Source organism: Pyrus communis, chromosome 14 (assembly GCF_963583255.1).
Source record: "Pyrus communis chromosome 14, drPyrComm1.1, whole genome shotgun sequence".
NCBI classification, from domain to species: Eukaryota; Viridiplantae; Streptophyta; class Magnoliopsida; order Rosales; family Rosaceae; genus Pyrus; species Pyrus communis.
This window is the reverse complement of record NC_084816.1, coordinates 15,437,858-15,452,438: the sequence shown is the minus strand read 5'-3', so window position 1 is coordinate 15,452,438 and position 14,581 is coordinate 15,437,858. Positions and strand designations below refer to the sequence as shown.

At 35.3% G+C, this 14,581-nt stretch overlaps 2 protein-coding genes across 7 annotated transcripts; one reads left to right on the top strand and one right to left on the bottom strand.

Annotated features, from left to right (window-relative positions):
• Positions 1–349: 349 nt before the first annotated feature.
• LOC137714906 (nuclear transcription factor Y subunit A-1-like) lies at positions 350–5,600 on the top strand. 6 transcript variants are annotated; one of them, XM_068454066.1, is made up of 8 exons: positions 350–504; positions 1,124–1,226; positions 1,349–1,424; positions 1,533–1,809; positions 1,901–2,016; positions 2,175–2,246; positions 3,887–4,051; positions 4,794–5,600. In XM_068454066.1, the coding sequence occupies exons 4-8, from the start codon at positions 1,545–1,547 to the stop codon at positions 5,220–5,222; spliced, it is 1,047 nt and encodes a 348-aa protein (XP_068310167.1). In that variant the 5' UTR covers positions 350–504; positions 1,124–1,226; positions 1,349–1,424; positions 1,533–1,544; the 3' UTR covers positions 5,223–5,600. The 6 variants fall into 6 exon arrangements, with proteins under 6 accessions (XP_068310167.1, XP_068310163.1, XP_068310166.1 ...); XM_068454062.1 differs by having other exon boundaries at positions 1,509–1,809; XM_068454065.1 differs by lacking the exon at positions 1,124–1,226.
• Positions 5,601–6,113: 513 nt separating this feature from the next.
• LOC137714905 (translocation protein sec62-like) lies at positions 6,114–10,740 on the bottom strand. Its single transcript, XM_068454061.1, has 5 exons — positions 10,581–10,740; positions 8,425–8,739; positions 7,770–7,971; positions 6,877–7,105; positions 6,114–6,626 (listed from the first exon to the last, which is right to left on the bottom strand). Exons 1-5 carry the CDS (start codon positions 10,677–10,679, stop codon positions 6,344–6,346), a joined length of 1,128 nt encoding a protein of 375 aa, XP_068310162.1. The 5' UTR covers positions 10,680–10,740; the 3' UTR covers positions 6,114–6,343.
• Between the last annotated feature and the right edge of the window lie 3,841 nt (positions 10,741–14,581).

The following is a 14,581-nucleotide window of genomic DNA, read 5'->3' as shown; positions in this document are numbered from 1 at the left end:
CAGACGCTGCTAGCGTTCCACTGGCGCTGTGGTCCCCACCAAGACGCCACGCGTAACCCGGATTTTGCCCGTCCAGTGAGCGTCACGCGGGCCTTATTGTAATTTCATTATTTTTTATGTTTCCGCTCCAAAATTTCCTGCGATAACGTCACTCGGGTGGACCCCACCCCTCCCGCTGCCGTCACTTTACAACCTACAACCGGATCAAACCGGTTCCATTCTCTCGACCCTCCGGTTCTCCCAGATAAGAGCCCTCCCTACCCGAAACCGGTCTAGAGAGTTCCAGGTTGGGATAATCCACGTGTTGATTAATTAAACTCTTCGAGCAATGAGGTGGGTCGCGCGGTGGGTGACGAAATCATAGCCTTGAAGTGGAATTAAAATAGGAGTGCCCTTCCAGTACAGTTATATACACAGTGAGATTACATGGAATTGCAGAGAAATTGTGAGATTCCGAGGCCCAAAATCTAGGGTTTTGTTTGGGATTGGCTTTTCTCTCAGCAAGTAAGTCTTCTAAGATTTTTCAATAATTTTAAAATAGGGATTTCGAATTTTTGACCTTTCGATTATTAAATTGGAATTTATTTGTGTGGTTGATTTCTAGGGTTTGTGAGATTTGGGGGTTTTGATTGAGTTATGTTTTGTTGCATGCAATTGTGATTTCGGTATGTTTAGGGTTTCTGGAATTCGAGATTGCTTCTGGGGTCGGAGAATTTTGATTGTGGTCTGTTTGGTTCCTGAGAAAAAAAGAGGAAATTTTTGGTTTGCAACTGTTAAGTCTTTGTTAATTGTATGTCCAGAATACTTCACCCAATTGAGTTTCATGATTGATACTGTATCTGGAGTATCATTTTTTTAAACGGGTTGTGTTCAGTATTGAATTTCTATAATAACTTGAGCAAATGGTGATTATTTAGAAGTTAATTATGAGTTAATATTTTGGAGATCATGTAATTAAAAGGAATAATTTGGTTGAGCGTAATGCAATTGTTCTGCTTAATTTATGGGAAACAACCAATGTAAAGCATAGAACTTTCAGTGTTTTTTTAATTTTGTTTTTGAATTGCTAGATATTTATGGAGTGAGAGGAGAAAGTGGATTTTAATCTTTTCTTTTGTTGAAGTGTGTAAAGTGGTGAGGAAACGTCTCTTGCTTTGTTCAGCTTTACACTGGCTTCAGTTGGTTATGTTTTTGACAACTTGAAGTGAAAATAAGTTTAAACACGGGTTAGCTACATTCAACTTTTGTTTACTTTTCTCGTTGACGGTTGTATCTTTGTATACTGAGTTTTTGGGAGTTTTTCTAGCCTGCTAATTTGAAGGGTTGCATTTTTTTCTCATCTTTTAAGCCAAGAGGCGTGCACATGTTGGCCTTGAAGATCACATATTAACTGAATTCTCAAGAAAGTGGTGGTCAATTTGTTGGTACCTTATTTTTCTTCACCACCCCTTGTGGTTTTGTTTGTGGCTGCATGTTTTGATTCTCATTTTGTACTTCGTTATATGTAGAACTAGATTTGGTCTCCATATAAGGAAATTTGAGGCATGCAGCCAAAATCTGAAGCTGAAAATCGACTACATCCTCGTACCATCCCACCAAGCAGTGTTTATTCGGAACCATGGTGGCAGAGTGTTGGATATAATCCCATCTCCCCAACTGGAACTGGGAGGAATGCATCCAACTCATCTTCGTTAGAATGCCCAAATGGTAGGTCAGAGTCTAATGATGATCAATCTTTGTCCAATGATGAGGCAAATAAAGATGATGATGATACTGCCAAAGATTCACATATTACATCTCCAAGATCAGGTAGCACTTCCTATTATATCTGGGAATTTGGTATGATGCTTTTCCCCCCTCTTAGTTGGATTCAGTTTTTAATATTTTGTTTCAACTTCAGCTGGAAATTATAGGCAAGACCACCACAATGTAAAGCATGCTGGATCCAGTGTACCCACAGTGCGTGATGATTGCCTTGCGCAACCACCACAGCTTGAACTTGTTGGTCACTCTATTGTAAGTTCATATTACTTTCTTAATGATTTTTTGCCTCAGAACTAGTCCGACTCTGCTGATAGTCATCAAAAATTGGATTCTGTAATGTTGAAGTTCAGGTACTCGTACTTGCATGTTTTTGGAATGTAAGAGTCTAGCTTTTATGCATTTGTTTGTAGGCTTGTGCTTCAAATCCTTATCAGGATCCTTATTATGGTGGAATGATGGCAGCTTATGGACATCCACCTTTGGTATGTTAAACAATAATATCCTTGTGTGCAATACCATCTTACATGTCATGTTGGATTTGTGTGTTTTTATTTTCCGTGCAATGACCTAATGGTTCAGTAACTTCAGTTTATGCAGATGTTATACTTACCTTACTGACTCCAACAGTCTGTATTTCTAAATGTATTTAAGCATTTACTGACAGTTCATTTTCTTCAGTTATTTTTCAATTCTATGACATTATTTATTTATTTATTTATTCCTGATCTGACTGGTTTACTAAAACTATAGGATTTTTCTGTTTTTTCTTTATTGTTTTGCAGTCGTATTCTTCTTAATGTTTTTCTCCATACTATTCGGTGGCTAATGTACATCCTCAGAGTAGTTTGAGTTGTCCACTTTTGTGTACGTCCTATAATGGGTTAGCTAGGAATTGGTGCAATGTTATAAGATTATAGAATTTCAACAAATTGGATGGGGACAATGGAGATAATGAAATAATCTTATCTATCGAGTCTATGGAGAGAAAATCCCAAGACTAATCACAATTCCTACAATAGAACTTTTTTATTTAAAGAAAACTACCTATGATAATGCTAGAATCCATAAAATTGTAAAATATATAAGTTTTAAAAAAGTCAATCTAAGAGTTCATGTTGACTGTTGTTAACAATCAATTTATTTTGGATCTTGGGAGTATTGAATATTTTTGTATTCTCAGAGTTTCTTACCATTGAGGCAGACTGTGTTTCTAGAAGTCAGGGAATTCGGTTTGAAGACTACCAAGAAAGCTATCTTCTGTAAAGTAAATCAGAGCAAATCAGATATTGGATAGTTTTCTTTTGGTTTTTTAGAAGTATTGAATGTCTTAGTTTTCTTATGAGTCTCCTTCCTGGTAATTAGACCAAGTATGTCTACGATTCTGTGAAGACAATAAAGAAAGTTGTCTTCTGTAATGCAAATTAGTTTTGGATAAACAAAAGTGTTGTTGAAGGGCTTGGTGCCTTGATATGTCCTCGTGCATTTTATCTTGTGTCGTCTCGTCTGTGTTATTCTATATAACTCTAATTTCTCTAAGTCTGAGTTTGGGTGAGGGACTTCCAAGCCCCAAGGGATTTAGGCTAAGTGAGGAAGAAACACACTACAAAACATTAGGAATGAAGGATTGGAAATGCACTCCATGATCATTGAAAAGGAATGCATGAGGGATTTGCAAATGACTCCTTCCAAGTAGTCATTTGCAAATCCCTCCTGCATACCTTTGCAATGATCATGGAGTGCATTTCTATTGCCTCCTATCAACATTTTGTGGTCTATTCCTTACTAACTTGACCTCAAACCCTTGGAATTTGGAAGTCTCTCTCCCAAACTTAGCCAAAATTTACAGCAGTCCTAAATCTTTTGTTTTTTCCTGATTTTCTTTTATGTCTAAATCTTTCGCCATCTAAAGCCTACCACAATCTTGGTTAGAAGCCCACTTTGTGTTGTCTTGCATCATGGTGGTAGTGGTGAAAAACAGATTAGTTATAACATTGAACCCGTTCAAATTATGTTTCTTGGGTATGATATCGATTTAATCTTGGTGCATTTGGAAGTTTATGTAGTAGTAAATCTTATGATAAGTAAATGTGTGAGACTGTTAAATGCTGTTTCAACTGGTCAGGGTTATCCTCCTTTTCTTGGAATGCCGCCTGCTAGAATGCCATTGCCTCTTGAGATGGCACAGGAACCTGTGTATGTAAATGCAAAACAATACCAAGGTATTCTCAGGCGAAGACAGGCACGTGCAAAAGCAGAACTTGAAAGGAAGCTAATAAAAGTCAGGAAGGTAGAACCCATACACAAGTATTTGTACTATAAATATGTTATATTTCATATAGATGTACTGTATATATGCTTCATGTGCCTGTGAACCGTATCTCTCACTTTTGGTAAGACATTTATTGGGCCTGTTCTCTTTGGTTATAGAAAATATTGACTTTTACATAATCACAATTCAATCGAAGCTTTGTGATTGTTTGAAAAGAGCTTTGAGAATTGTCTGAGTGCTCACTTTTGTGTATAACACTAAAGCTTACATAGTTGTATAATGTGTGGTCTTTGGTATACCTCCATAACAGGAACAACTTATATGACTTGTGCACTGTCCAGTCTCTATTGCGTCAATGAACTTATTTGGCTGTCTACTCTGTTTCTTTCCATTAAAAGATTTGCATGCTCCTTAAAGTTTATGCATTAGTGTCGTTGTAATTGAGTTTTTAATAAGGTAAATTAGATAAATATGCCTACCTGAATATGGCTATGCAATGTCCGTGAAGTATGCGTAGAGGGATGCATTGTCACCTGCACACTGCCAATGGAAGTATGTGCTTGCTTAGGATATACATTTATGGTTTGCCATGTGAAGTACATGTCGTTACTATGGAGCTTTCAATTGCTGTGTTACCCATATTTGGTATCAGTTTGGTAAAAGCAACTCAAATTGTTAGTGTTTGTGTTTCTATGTAATATGAATAGCTTGCAAGCATATAAACTTTTGGTAAATTGTTCTTTAATTTTATTTTCTACAGCCGTATCTTCATGAATCACGACATCAACATGCTATGAGAAGGGCGAGAGGTACTGGAGGACGTTTTGCAAAGAAACCTAATGGTGATACTTCAAACAGCACTGGACAAGAAAAGGGTACAAGTTCTGGTCCAGCCCACTCATCACAATCTGGCAGTTCATCGGGTTCAGAACCCTTTCCATCAGATTCTGCCGAAACATGGAATTCCCCCAATAGTCAACGGGAAGCAAGAGGTTCCCAAGTGCACGATGCGTATGTAGCTCACAATTATGCAAATGGTAGTGGCTGCTACCAGCCCCATGGTGGCCTGCAGGCTTCGATATATCCTTCATACTCGGGCAAGAGAGGGGAAGAAGGAGATTGTACAGGCCAGCAACGGGGAAGCATATCTTCGAACCAGGCCTCACAGAGGCGTCTTGCCATCCAGTGAACCACTGGAGGCAGATGCTGTGGACTCTACCAGACACGGGGCGAGTCCCCCTTGGATCTCTTTGGCAATGTGTTTGTCAGGCGGCAATTCATTCTTGGCTGTGTTCTTGAGCTCGAGGCATAAATGTAGGGAAGGAGAGATATTGAAGGGTCATTTGGCGTCGGTGAAGTCCTTTTGACACTTTCATTACGTCCCTTCCTACTTCTGCCTAATGTACAGAGTAGTTTTCAGTAATTCTAAGTACATACGAAAGACGGAAAGACGGAAATTTAAACGAGTCGTACTCTTGTTTAATGCATCAACCATCTTGTGTATTGTGTTTGTCACCTTCATTTTGAGATGTGGGTTTGGAAAGAGAATGGAATTTCAGTTGTTTTTTGGTTGTCGTTGTTAACTGCTTGTTCTGTGTACTTATGGCTGCCGGTGATTTTGAGTATTATTCCCCTGCATGATAATCCTATTCAGATCCATCTATCCGTTTCATAGAATGTGATTTGCAGATTTTCCAAACTGCATAGACGTCTCATCTTTTAGAAACTGAACTTTCCTTGGCAGGTGTTTTGGAACTTTTTCAAGTTTTAAAGAGCGATATGCAGGTCGAATCCTGGTATTGTTATGAACCCGTTTGGTAACTATTTCGTTTTTAGCGTTGGATGTTTCGTTTGTGCTACAATTCTAGAAAAGTGTGTTGGGAAAACTAAAAATTAAAAACCTAAAGCAATTTTAAGCTTGCTTTCACTTTCAATTTTTTGTTTCATATTCATATAATCTCGCTTAATACCAGTTCCGTCCTTTACGCTGCATTATGTTGTAGTCCCAACAAAGCACGCACGAAAAAGTGAAAACTAAACGAAAATACAAAACGGTCATCTGCTTAGTAACAAATAATAATCTGAAAAGCCTAGTAATATTTGTGTATTACCCAGAGTAATAACCCGATAATTACAATCCAAGTAGTCATGTAGGAGCACACTACTAAACCTCACAAAATTTTTCACAGATTCTTAATCCAAGAACAATTCTGTAACTAATTGCTTTATTGTCTGATACACGGTTTTACACTCGAATTTAAAGGGAAAGGGCAAAGAGAAGGCAGTGTGTTCTTTCGGGTATTGCATAGTTTATATGTCGTCGTGTTTTAGTTCATCTTTGTTGTCTAGGTTTTCTTCACTACTGTCTAGGTTTTCGTCATTGTTCTCTAGATTTTCACTTACTTCTGCATCGTACTGCACTGTGAAAGTTTCTGCATCGATGCCATCAGGTGGTGTCACCTCTTCCTCTGTTGCATCGCTAGGCTCTGTCGCGTTGACCACAGTTTGCTGCTTCTCCATCATCCCAGAAAGCGCCAATCTTGGAGACCACTCGATAACATCATCGATAATGTTAGATACACGTTTCTGGTACCTGCAACAACGTAGAGTCAACCATTAGTATGATTCGCAACACCAAGAAGCAGAAAATAGAATCAGCATGTTAGCAGGCAGGCAGAGCATCTATGATTGCGTATTTAGCGTCCCAACAAAAGATTAAATATAAAGAAGAAAGGTCTTCAAATTATTGTGGATCTGAATGTTTCTAAATTTTACTCCTTCGGCGGAATCCGCCAGTGCCCCCTCCCCTCGATTACGGTTTATTTGGTCGGTTTAGAACTCACCTGGCTCTGGCAGCTTCATCAGGAGCATGGTGCCTCAGCAGCAATATGACCAGCACTGCAACTGCCGCATAGAAAACCCTTGTTGTCCACTTTGGTCGCTCCTCCTCATCCTTCTTGGGCCAGAAACGGAATAGTTCTCTCAAAGTAGCTTCCTCGGCGAGAATGTTCGGGAAAAACCAAACTCGCTTTCCCAGAACAATATATAGAACTCCAAATATTGTTCCCCTCACTGGAAATTAAAAAATCACAAAACAAAATTAAATGTTTATGTTCGACATGAAAGAGAACAGATCACTAAAAGCAACGATCATTTGCATTATTAACCCTCCAACCCAAATCAAGGAACTAAAACGCTGCATAGAAGCTTGAAGTCAGCTAAAAAATCTAGATAAAAATTGGTGAGGATTGTAGATGCCCATATAAGGTATTCTAGAAAGATGATACCCCCCCCCCCCCATTCAAAGAAATGAAAGTGTAAGACAGAAATTTATAAGATCTTTACGCCAAGATGATACCAAATCCTTATAGAAAAACAAATGTAAGGGTGGCTGTGTTTGCATGCATATGTTTACAAAGAATGAGATATAAACCTAGAATCTACAGCCTGATATATATAAATATATATATATATATATATATATATATATCTCTGTGTGTGTGTGTGTCAATTGCAAGGCATATTGCTGTCCACCACATCACTAACGAGCAAAATTGTCGCTATATCCAGCACAGCAGTAAGTGTAATAAAATAGTGACCATTTTGAATAGGGGTGGTATGAACATAATTTATACTCTAATATCCACATCACTGTAAACCAACAAGACTTAAGAAAATGTAAAGTTCCTAATGATATTTTAAACTAAAAACAAATGACCAGAAGTTCAGAACTTACAAACTAGTAGAGAAAAAAAAAGTAGCAGGACCCCAAGACATGAGTAGAGTATTAGTAGCTTGCACCGATGCGGATATACAGGAAACAAGCATATTGCCAATGTAACCACCGGCCAGAAAAATGAAAGAAGTGTCTGCCAGAGAGGCCTTCGTTTTACAAAAGTCCATGCAAAGAAGGCATCATTCTCAGAAAATACTTGGTCCTGCAAATAACAATAAACCATTTACCAGATGTGGTGTGTGGTGGTTAGAAAATACATGAAGAGAAGAAAGCACACAGAAAGACAAGATTTAAGCATAAGTAAACCTACTAAAGGGACATTTCAAAACACTTTCGAGTAAGTTCACCCATTTCCTCCATAGTTTTCAATGTTTTATAAATATAAAATCAAGACATTGCAATCTAAAGTAAAAAGTACAAAAGGGTATGATAATATCACCACATGTAAACAGTACAAGTACAAAGTAAACATTAGAAGCGTAGCATGATCATAAAGAGTAGGAGTACATAGGCAATGCAGATATACTGAAACAGAAAAGCCGGATTTAGTCACCTTAAGTGGTTCCCAAGATGAAACGAAAAAACTAAAAGGCAGAGCTTGCATCTGCAAGGGCAGCAAGCTACTTGTACAAGAACTATTAAGAGGTTAGCTTACCGGAAAGATCTCCAAATGTGCAGGCCATGTAGACAACTTTCTCTTCCCAGGACGAAGAGTTTTCACCACACGATCACAGCGCACCAGAAGATTCTTTCTCAGTAAAGCATCGGCAATATCTTCAGCTTCTAGATTTCTATCTGATTCTAGAGTATCTTTAACATCAGGATGATTTCTTAAAAAGCTTACAAAATCCTTTCCCCTGAAATATTCCACACGTGTCTCCTGTAGAACAGCCCACCTAGACACCAAATCCTTATTGTCTCTCACCTTCTCAGCAAACAACTGGAACACATCTTTCTGGGTAGCTTGTTTCTGAATGAAAATCACATGGCAATCAGCACACAGTGAAAATATAGGCAGGCTATAGCAACGGAAACCAGTTGGCCAAAACCTATCTTTCCTAAGAAACAATTTCCAAAACAAAATTGGACAAAGATAATAATCAAGCCGGGGAGCTATATCCAAAAGAAACAATAACTTTCTCGTCACTGATTACTAATTACCTAAGGTTGAGATAATCAAGTGATAAAGAGAAGTACATTATAAGCAGTCGTGCACACTAACAAATTAAATTCATTTTAAGTATCACCATGTAGGCAACACCATCTAATTCTACAATGCAGAATATTCCAAAATCTCAATATCTGAGCTATGTATGGATTTGTTTGGAATTGGTCTGAGGCTGCCGACTCCGGAATTGAAGTTTGCATGCTATAGAGAAGACTAAAATCATGCAAGAAAACTTAAATTCACAACAGAACATAACAGAAACACAAAGTTATCATCTGGTTGAAGTTATTCAGTACTATCACAGATTCACAGTCTCCAGTATTTACAGTATCGAAGAAAATATAAGGAATCCCTAAGTCCATAAATTTGTTATCCTCCACTTACAATGCAATCCAATGATAAGACACATAGTCTGCATTCAAAAAATTTCATGTTGGAGAGAAAAAACAAGGATACTACACTCAGGAGATATTGACTACAAATGGAGGTCTACTGTAAATTGCTTAGGGCTCGCTTGATAACCATTTGGTTTTTGGTTTTCACTTTTTGTGCTTGGGATATGGAGTAAGTATATGGTGGAAAGGAAAGACGAAAAAGAGTGGAGAAATGACTGATGGAGAGATGTAGAAGGAATCCATAAGGAAGGGTACACAAAAGAAAACTAAAAACCAAAGACTATTTCAAAAATATTTCAAGTAGCTTTTAGTTCAAAGGTTTTGTTTTTATTCATTCTTCTTTGTTTTTTACCCTCCCTCCCACCATTCTTCTTAATCCCTCCTTTATACTTTTCCCATATCTCAAGCACAAAAAGTGAAAACTAAATACCAAAAACCAAAAACCAAATGGTCACCAAACAGGCCCTTAACTTATAGTGAAGATGTAGTGATAAAGAAAGCACTTAGTAAGAGTTTCTCTTCAAGAACAGTCCTAGAATTAGCACCCCATCTATGATTTCTTTTCATTGCTCACACAACATAGGTAAAACAATTCCAATTTGGTCATGCAAGGAAAAAAAATGTGATCATCGAACAATTTCTGATCCACTTGCAGTGCCCCCTTACGCTTTATCGCTTTCTGTTTTCTTTTGCTCTGAAGAATGTCTTTCCTTTTTTAGGCTAAACCAGATTGCTAATACCAATATCCCTGCCTCTCTACTAGGTTAAAGATGCCCAATAACAGAAATAAGGACATACCAAATCGCTCCAATCTCAAAAGCCCTACCATGAACAACAAAATGATCCAACTTTCCATAGATACCCTTGCACCCTCAAGTAAATTCAATATTATTAAAGCAAAAACCCAGCACCAGTGAAGATTTTCTTCAAATGGGTAATCATTATCCCAATTTTATGCCCTTATAATCCTTAGTTAAAATTCCTAAATAATGAGACACATTGTATTCAAAACTTTAACTAGTTCCTTCCCTCTCCTACCCAATTGAGTAAGCAATAAAATTTAATAAATAAATAAATTTTATTTTGAAAAAAAAGGCAGTGCTTTTCACAATACATAACTGCGGAGAATACAAATCAATTGGCAATTTTCGAAATTTCATTTCCCAGATATAAACAAAATTCAAAATTAAAATGCCCAATTTCATATATGTGAAACCCTAGATCAGGGATGAGAGAGAAAGAACAAACCCTAGGAGGGGTATCAGAGTTGGAATCTCTGCCGCCGTTTTGAATGGCGTTTGATGACCTTCGCACCCTTTTCTTCTCTGCCCCTCCTGCTTTCTTCATTTCTCCACTGCCTTTCTCTCTCTCACTCTCTCTCTCTGTTTTGTTTTGAAATGTATATAACAACAAATGAAAAATAAAAATAAAAATATAATTACTTTACACAATTTACTTTGGGTTGAGTTCTTTTGCAGAGAAATATTTAATTTTTTCGCCAAATAGAAGGAAGAAAATGTAAAAGCCATGTGTATTTTTTTTTTATTTTTAGAGTTTTAACGAAAATGATTTGGCATTATTCATTCTTAATCAAAATGATATTTTGTGTATGAAAAGTTCATAATAGATCAAACTCTTTTCTTTATTTACTCTTATGCCATTTTTATTATTATACCGAGGTCCACAATAATGTTGACATTTTCGTCGGAAATACATTATTTTACATGATGCTATTCAACTTATGCTAATTTACTACCAGCTCCTCCTGCTTCCATCATGTTGTCGATGTTATGCAGCTCTTCTTCTGTTAAATTGTTCCAGTACTGTTCATCGTCTTCTACCAGCTTTGCATCTTCTTCTTTATCTTCTTTCATATTGTAGTACATTTCTGCTATTTCTTCTTTGAAATTTTGAGACTTCCTATAAGGCTGATGACTGATCATTGTCTTGCTGTAAATATATATTTCTTCCTCTTCTGCTACTAATACCATATCATACCTAAAATCTTCAAAATCATATAAGGCTAGCATTTGGATAGCTCGAAATTTTAGAATATTTTTGTATGAAGGAATTCACCCATGTGGAGAGATAGAGAATAGTCTAAAGGACTCTTCATTAATTATGACTATATGCCTAACTTTCTCCTTATGCATATGTATATACCAATCTGGATGACTACTAATCGAACTTATGCAAATTTCTATCTTTCCAGATAATCTTCTGATACTTTCAAAAGCTTTTCAGTAAACAATTCTAGTTGGAAGACATGGTTGATAAATATTTTATCAAAATAGCCAAACTCTAATAATAAAGCTGGGGTAACTTCTACCACATTATGTTTTTCTTGATACTCATAACTAAAATGACATGGTCTATAATCTCTCATGTTAATCCTGGTTACAGCTATGCTAACCTTTGGTTTACAAATACAATTCTTTGTATTATCACAAAGGCATGGTGGACATATCTTTGTAATAATATCCATACCTGGTTTTGAATAAAAGATAGACTGATACAAAGCACATTGTAATTGTAATTGTAACTTTTTCATGAATTGTGATGCTCTGCTCAGGATCTCATTTTGAATATCTGGTGGCATTATTCTTAATTTTGCTTTTGAAAATTTTCTAATAAAATATCATCTATTATTAAGTCTAAAGATAAGATATATTCCTAAGAAAACTTTCATATTTTTCTTGCTTTTCTTTATCACTCAAAAGCTGATGCTGCTTATTATTTTGATGTTGCTCCATTTCAATGTCTTCTTCTAAGAGTTCAATCTTAATTTCTTCTATTGGCTCATTAGTCTCTTGTTCTATGGGTTCAATAACCTATTTTCCTTTATTCTTATGCTGATCAGTTTTCAAACCTATTTTCAATTCTCTTTTCAGGGTGTCACTTGTCTTCTGCTGCATTCTAAGAAATTGGAGTTCTTGGTTCATTTTGATAAACTTACTAAGTAACGACTCATGATCCTTAGAGATGACTTGAAGGTTGTGCTCAAGAAAATGAATATGTTGCGGGCTTTGATGGAAATTAAAATTAAAATTATCAAACTCTTGTTCTAAGGCTCTAATTAGTTTTTTATGACCTAACCTCATGCTTGGCTGTTTAATTTAGATATTCCAAAAATTATCTAAGAGAACCTGCTGACTATCAGAAAGTCTTGGTATTCTTGGCCTATATCTCAGGGTTGGATTTCTGATTCCTTCAGCAATATTGCCATTAAAGTTGAAAGTAGGTACTAGTGGTGATGCTGGTCAGCTATTTTGAAATCCATTGAATTGTGGAGGTTCATGATGCATAATTATGCTACTAAAAGGTGCTATTATACCTTGTGGTCTTGTGCTATTTGAGGACGATGGTCCACGATATTCCATACCTGTTCAACAAATTAATCTTGGTAAGATATCAACTAATGTATTGTTATTACCTTTTATATGTTCAAAAATTGGTTTAAAACCATTTTCTGTGATTGAATCAACAAAATTAACTCATCTTCGGGTTGCATGTTAATTAGCATGTATCTTATTATAATGAGAAACTATATTTTGACAATCTATTCTAATCGTAAATACTTCATTATGTAAAAATAAAGAAAATGTTTCAAGTAAATTAATTATTCCTAATATTTCTAAATCCGTTGACAGTAATTTTGACTGTACATTACTAAATTTTCCTGATGAATATCTACAAACTTGTTCATAAGATTTTGGAGACTGCTTATGCTTTTTCTAGTATAATATACATGCCAATCCTAATGATGAAGCATATGTTGCAACTATTTTGTAACTATCATCTAATGGTAATGTTAATGTTAATGGCTTAAGTTTAGTAATTTCTTCTTTTATATTTTTAACTAATTTCATATCTTCATTATTAAAATACTTTTATCCAGTTTTGCTAGTTTTACTGTATAATACTGCTATTTTTCTTCTTAAATTAGGGATAAAAATTTCTTGCATAATTTAACAATCCCAAAAATGCTTGTAACTGTTTTTTTTGTCTTCTAACTTATCTAGAAATTTTAAGACCTTTTTAGCTATATGATCTTGTAATTGTATTGTACCTGACTTGATATACATTCCTAAAAATTCTATATCTTACTTTTCTAATGCTATTTTATTTTTACTAATTACAAATCCATTTTTGATGAATTCTCGTAAAACTATCTTCAAGTGCTTCCTATGTTTATTTCTATTTTTACTATGTACTAAAATATCATCTACATAAACACTACAAAATTTATCATATTTCTTGAAAATTTGGTCCATCTTTCTTTGAAAGATTGATGAAGCATTTTTAAGTCCAAATGGCATAACAAGCCACTCAAAATGTCCTTCTGGACAAGTAAAAGCTGTCTACTCAATTAATTCTTCCGCTAATCGTATTTGCCAAAATCCCGATTTACAATCAAATTTGCTAAAATATTTACTCTCTTGAATTTTATTTATAAGTTCATCCTTATTTGGTAACTTATAACTATATTCATATGTATTATCATTTAATCTCTTTTAATTATAAACTATTATAGCCTTACCTCTTTTAAGCTATGAATGTTTGCTCACTATAAATGCTACTAATCTATGTCTAGACTTAGAGGGTCTAATTACTTTTAAATTTAACAACTCTTTTATATGGTGATTAAACTCTTGTATATGTAATAAACTACAAGGCATGTCAGCTGTTTTTATAGTTAAATCTGGGTTAATTATATATAATTTTGCTAATATTTTATTTTTATTCCAATATAATTGTGGGTCTTCTCCTATAATCCTAGTTTGTTCTGCTAATTGTAACAATTTTTCTAAACTCTTTGGTCTATTTAACTGTAATATTTCTATACGGGTTCCTTCTTCTAAAATCGGATATTCATGTTCAAATATTTCTTCATCAAACTCTTTTATGTTATTATGCTCATCATTTGTTTTTTGAGTTTTCCAAATAATAACTATCTTGACAACTAGATTCTTCTATAATTATGCTTTTGTATGCTTCTCCATTATTATTTTGATCAGTTATTGTAATACATTTTTTTGAAAAATGTTATGTTAGGATTCATAAATAAAAAAACCTTGTAAACTTTTCAAGAAATTTAAACCTAAAATGAATGGGTATGATCCTACTGGTGAAACAAATGTTAACGGTAAATTAGATTGTTGTTTTTCCACTTTAATAGACTCATTGTTAATGCAATATGTTAAGTAAACTGGTCTCTCATCAAATTGTGTTATTCTTACTGGTTTTAC